General features: G+C 47.0%; 1 protein-coding gene across 1 annotated transcript in view; it reads left to right on the forward strand.

Moving 5' to 3' along the window:
* The first annotated feature begins 2,255 nt into the window (after positions 1-2,255).
* The window catches only part of rcbtb2 (regulator of chromosome condensation (RCC1) and BTB (POZ) domain containing protein 2), a 23,810-nt gene continuing 19,644 nt past the window's right edge, over positions 2,256-6,421 (forward strand). The window contains exons 1-2 of the mRNA XM_073817375.1: positions 2,256-2,383; positions 2,933-3,064. Of these exons, the coding sequence (XP_073673476.1) occupies positions 2,378-2,383; positions 2,933-3,064 (138 nt within the window). The 5' untranslated portion in view covers positions 2,256-2,377. The remainder of the gene's footprint in view (positions 2,384-2,932; positions 3,065-6,421) is intronic.

Below are 6,421 nucleotides of genomic sequence, written 5' to 3' on the forward strand. Positions count from 1 at the left end.
CAGCGGATACCGTGTCAACTAGACGAGCCCCAGAGACAGATCATCAAGAAAGAACTCCTACCCTAAACGGCCACCGGCACAAGGCCATGGGAACCAGATGAGTCCTCCCCAATTTGACTTTGTTGCAATATGGAACTCTTGCATTATTATTGACATTTTATTTTATTATTTTAATACTGTAAGGTTGCTTTGACACAACTTGTATTGTAAAAAGCGCTGTATAAATAATCTTGACTTGACTTGACTTGACTTGATCCGAGATAGCGGAATTCAGTTGACTTTTCCAGGTCTTCGCCCCCAACATTGATTGTGCCTTCCGTCTGCACCCCGCATTAAATGTACCTGGTCTTCTTGGTGTTGAGTCTCATGCCGTTGGTGTCCAGGCGGGATTTCCACTGTTGCGTCTGGAGTTGCAACGTGGCACGGTCTTCATCCGCGAGCAGGACGTCATCAGCATACAGGAGAGTCCATGGGTGGGGTGCTTGCAAGTCGGCGGTTACGGTGTCCATACAGAGGATGAACAGGAGTCGTGATAAGGCCGATCCTTGGTGCACACCCACGTTGATGGAGAAGGGTGGTGACAGTCCGACGGGGCATCGAACCATGCTGGTGACATTTGTGTAGAGAAGTTTCACCCAGTTGACGTACACCTCGGGAACGTGGTGTGACCTCAGGGAGTGCCAAATGAGGTCATGCGGCACCCTGTCGAAAGCCTTCTCCAGATCAAGGAATGCCATGTGGACGCCCTTGTTCTTTTCCCGATTCTTTTCCAAAAGGAGCCGAGCAGCATGGATTGCGTCAGTCGTTCCACATCCCTTGACGAAGCCGCATTGATTCGGTGTGATGGTGACGAGGTGGCGGAGGCGGGCAACCAAGATTTGCTCGAAAATCTTCATGGAGTGGCACAAGAGGCGAATTGGGCGATAGTTTGAACATTCGGCCACATCGCCTTTACCCTTCCAGATGGGCACTGTGACGCTGGTGGTCCATGCCAAGGGGATCGCTCCTTCCATGACGACCTTGTTGAAAAGTGCGCACAGCATTTCAGCTCCGCTGCGACCCATAAGCTTCCAGGCTTCGGCAGGGATGTCGTCAGGGCCTGGTGCCTTTCCGTTCTTCATCCTCTTGATGGCGACTGCGACTTCTGCCACAGTGATCAGCGGGACTGGGCCTGGGACAGGGTCGGTGCTTGGTATTGGTGGGTGGGGAAATTCTTCGTTGCTGATCCGCGAGAAGTATTCGTTCCACCGCTGAAGGATAGCGGGCGGGTCGCGCAGGACTTGGTGTTCGGCATCCTTTATGCGCTTGACCTGACCAATATCCTGAGTAGAGCAGTGTCGAATGCTGGCGATGTGGTAGATCTTGTTCGCTCCGCCCCTACCACAAAAAAGCAGATCTCTGGGGGCCCCTAAAAGGCGTGGGCCCTTAGAATTGTCCTAACCTACCCCCCCTTAGTGGCGCCCCTGCCTGGTGGTGATGCAGACATGAAATCAGTTATTCTGAAAGGTGGTGACAATTCTATGGGCCCCTGGCTGTTGGTGGGCCCCCCTAGAATGAAAACCGAGAGGGACAACGGCTCACAGCTACAACCTGCACTGTGGCTCCGCATAACCCAACAATGGCCCTGTTCTGCTTATTACCACAGTCACAAATCACAATTTTTTCAGTAAACCACAGTTTAATAAAAAAGAAAAAAAAAGTGTTTTAGAAAATGTTTAGTTTAGAAAATGTACCTACTGAATCATCTTTTTGTGTACCATTGTACTTTTTATTACTTTTTATGTCAGCGATGCCTATAATTGTCTTATTTATGATTGTCTCAAAATAAACTGTGTCATTAATAGGCTATTTCACTTTTAACCATAATTTATTATAGTTTTACAATAGCGTAAATTGTTACATTTTATCTGTAGTAAATGTGCGATTATAATGTAGTTGTCATAGTAATTTGTTTGTAAAGGAAGTTTGGCTTTAATCCTGTGTGAGTAAATTCCACCCGTATGACACACTGCCAGCTGAGAAGACTGCACATTTACATCTCTGCTTAACTCACTCGTAGCCATGCTAAACTGACCGCTTTACCATATCTACATCATTCTATGACACCAGGAATGAAGACGTGGGAGTTTAAGTTAACACAAGGTAAACATTTAGAGAGTTTATTATGTAAAACCTCGCAGTGAGTTGGGCTTGACACTTCTCCATGACGTCAATCTATGCAGCCGGCTAACATCAGCTAGCAGCTTTACTCATTCAGGCAGCTCTAGATATGTTATAACAGCTCCTACTCAGAGGTACACTGTGTAATTTAACATCTTATTTTGAGGCTTATGCAGACTTTTGGACTGTTTTTATTTCGATAATCACAGGAGATGTTATGAAAGTAAGTGATAGTTAGCTTGTTAGCCTACTAACAGCTGAGTAACAACACGCCCGTCTATTTACATAAACATTCATTTATACTTTATAAACCTCACTAGATGTTTAATAACAACTATTATTATAGACGGTCGCATTATTATTCTCATTAATTTATTTATTTTGTAAGGATTTCTTTTATTTACGTCAGTTAAACTAACAAGTGTCTGGCAGCTAAAGTAATTCAGCTAATATTAACAATGTTGCTTTGTAATTTAAGTTTAAATGGGAATATTTAATTCATATTCAAATGTCATGGTACTTTTGTGATACCGTGGTACTTATTTTCAAGAACACCATGGTAGTACATTGATATATGAACACAGAAGTAAATGGCACTTAATGCTAGTTAAGTTTAAATTAGTTTTACATAAAAATTATATTAAACTTCATTGCATATTAAAGAATAATATATGTATGTATATATAGAGAGAGTGGTGCCTAAAAATGCTAACTATTTTTTTTTAGATGCTGCTAATGCTTTCTTAATGTGACTATATGTGTTATATAACAGGGTAGTATGCTGGACGTGGGAAAGTGGCCGGTGTTTGCTCTCCTGCCCCCTGAGGAACTGCGGCTTGTTCGTCAAGCCTGTGTGTTCGGTAGTGCTGCGAATGAGGCAATCTATGTTACCGTCAATGATGAGGTACAGACATCCTGAAAGCTTTTAATGGACAGATGAAACATAAATGAGTACAGATTCTTGCTGGAAAATGTCCATTAGGTTGAATGAAGCTCTTGTTCTCCCACACACTTCAGCGCTCAATGATAAGGATGCTTCAGTAAGAATATGTTCATAATTTCAAATCAGTAGTATTATGAGTTGTTTGCCATCATTTTATAATTTAAAGTAAATTTAAAGTGATTACATTAATTAAAAAAAATGAAAATATAAATGTTAAGGATTCACAGTATATCTGAACCATCTGTACATTATTACCTTTCAAAAGATTGAGGTCAGTATGATTTTTGTGTTCTATGATGGTTTTCACAAAAATAATTAGCAACACAGCTGTTTTTAACATAGATAATAATATTTTTTCTTAAACACCAGATCAGCATATTGATTGCAATACTTCTGAAGGATCATGTGACACTGAAGACCGGCGAAATGGCTGCTGAACATTCAGCTGAGTCTTCCCGACAATAAATTTTAAAATGTATTAAAATGGAAAACATTTATTTTTAATTGTAAAACAATTTCACAATATTAATTTTTATTGTTGTTTTGATCAAAGGCGGCGTTGTGACCATAAAAATATTTTTCTCTTAAAAAATATATTTTACCAACGCCCAACTTTATAAAGATAAAATGTGTGTATATACATATACATAGTCAGTGAAAATTTTATCAGGGAAAGTTAAAAATAATAATAATAATAATGTTTTGTTAAGCCCTGCACACATATACTGATAGGAAAGAGACAGAGACAAAGGCAAAGTGATCTTGGGGTGGTGTTAAGCAGATAGAATGAAGCTATATTTAGGCCTGTAATACTAACACAGGCCTTGTTTGCTTCCTGAGAAGAGCTCTGGTGCACATCCTGAGCCTGGACACTTCCTTTTTTAGTTCTATTTTCCTTTCATGTTTTTTTAGATATTTAACCACAATAAAACATGGACAGCATTTACGGTACCATTTATCTTTTCAACAAAAGCTTTCTCATCAAAGCGGCTGTTTTATCTCATATGTCTCATGTACATACTGTAAGTAGGGATCAAGTGCACAAAAAGCAGCACACAGTGCCTTAAAAATGCTGTGTAAACAGGATTGTAGTTATGTTAGAAGGAGTGGTTAGAGTTGAGCTTCGAGAGGCTTATTGTCACTCATTCAGTCAGATTTTAGAGCCAGAACTATCTGTTCTGTAAATATGCATACATGATTTTGACTGATATTTTCTTACTGCATGAGTCAACTGCATAATGAAATTTAAGTAGGGCTGTCAAAATGTATATGTGTCACGAAAATCCTCATGTTTCTGGTTGTTTGTCTTTGTTTTGCACTGTTGGTCATTTGGTTTCTCCCTCTGTCTTCCCCCGTCTGTTTGTGATTATTTGGTTTAGTCCTGTGATTAGTCCTTGTTTGCTCGTTATCCGTATCACCTGTGTTTTCCTGATTAGTTTGCCTTTATAAGTCTGTCTTTTGAGTTTGATCTTTGTCGGTCATTAATGTAGTATACGTGTGGGAATGTTCTTGTTTGGTCTTCCTGAAGATTCTTATTAAAAGGATTATTGTTATTTGAACTTCGTCTCCTGTCTCGTCAAACCAGCACGGCTCGCTATAACAGAATGACCGACCCAAACTGCAGTGCTGAGGAACGCCTATGGAGCTTGAGGCAGAGCGGTCGGGAGTTGGAGCGGTATGTGGAGGATTTTCTTGAGCTTTATCATCGGGTGAGCTGGCCCGACGCCAGATACAATTCGTTGTGATCTCTCTGTCCATGATTTCCCGTTTGTCGAGTTAGTTAATATTATTCTCTATTTAAATGGCTCCAGTTTCGAAGTAGAGCAAATTGAGAATGACGGCCCGATCCGAAGTCCAACCCCCTCAGAAACACAATACCGCGCACCGGCTCACCCAACGCCAAGTGCCTCTACATACCGGTCCAACAGTTCAGACCGCCTGCCTCGCCTTAAACATCCGGCAATCCTCCAGAGCTCCTTAGGCTTCCTCAGCCTAACACCGCTGACCACCGCACCTGAATCTCCGCCAGTCTCATCCAGTTGTCCAGAATCCCCGCTGGCTCCGCCCAGCCTTCCTGACCCTCCAGTGACCGCGCCGCCTGAGCGCCCTCGAGTGACCGCGCCGCCTGAGCGCCCTCGAGTGACCGCGCCCCCAGAGCGCCCTCGAGTGACCGCGCCGCCAGAGCGCCCTCGAGTGACCGCGCCGCCAGAGCGCCCTCGAGTGACCGCGCCGCCAGAGCGCCCTCCAGTGACCGCGCCCTCCAGTGACCGCGCCGCCAGAGCGCCTCCCAGTGACCGCGCCGCCAGAGCGCCCGCCAGTGACCGCTCGCCCAGAGCATACTCATTCTGTGTCTCCGCTGGAGACGCCCAGCCTTCTTGAATCTCCGCTGGGGTCGTCCAGCCGTCCAGAGCCCGCGCCTCAAGAGCGCCGTCCAGAGCCCGCTCCTCAAGAGCGCCGTCCAGAGCCCGCGCCTCAAGAGCGCCGTCCAGAGCCCGCTCCTCAAGAGCGCCGTCCAGAGCCCGCTCCTCAAGAGCGCCGTCCAGAGCCCGCTCCTCAAGAGCGCCGTCCAGAGCCCGCTCCTCAAGAGCGCCGTCCAGAGCCCGCTCCTCAAGAGCGCCGTCCAGAGCCCGCTCCTCCAGAGCGCCGTCCAGAGCCTTCGCTGGTCCCGTCCAGCCGTCCAGAGCCTTCGCTGGTCCCGTCCAGCCGTCCAGAGCCTTCGCTGGTCCCGTCCAGCCGTCCAGAGCCTACGCTGGTCTCGTCCTGCCGTCCAGAGCCCGCTCCTCAAGAGCGCCGTCCAGAGCCCGCTCCTCCAGAGTGCCGTCCAGATCCTTCGCTGGTCCCGTCCAGCCGTCCCAGAGCCTTCGCTGGTCCCGTCCAGCCGTCCAGAGCCTTCGCTGGTCCCGTCCAGCCGTCCAGAGCCTTCGCTGGTCCCGTCCAGTCGTCCAGAGCCCTCGCTGGTCCCGTCCAGCCGTCCAGAGCCTTCGCTGGTCCCGTCCAGCCGTCCAGAGCCTACGCTGGTCTCGTCCTGCCGTCCAGAGTCTCATCTGGTCTCGTCCTGCCGTCCAGAGTCTCAGCCGGTCTCGTCCTGCCGTCCAGAGTCTCAGCCGGTTCCGTCCAGCCGTCCAGAGTATCCCCCCTATGAACTGCTGAATCTCCCCAAGAAAATTTTGGGGGGGGCTACATACCCCGAGTCCACGTGGTCTGGCCGAGGACTGAGGCCAGGGCCACGGGGACTGCCCAGCCTTGGCCACCTGAACTGCCTGTCCGGCCGTGGCCACCTGAACCGCCATGGCCACTTGAACTGCCTGTCCGGCCGTG

Source organism: Garra rufa, chromosome 14, assembly GCF_049309525.1.
Source record: "Garra rufa chromosome 14, GarRuf1.0, whole genome shotgun sequence".
NCBI classification, from domain to species: domain Eukaryota; kingdom Metazoa; phylum Chordata; class Actinopteri; order Cypriniformes; family Cyprinidae; genus Garra; species Garra rufa.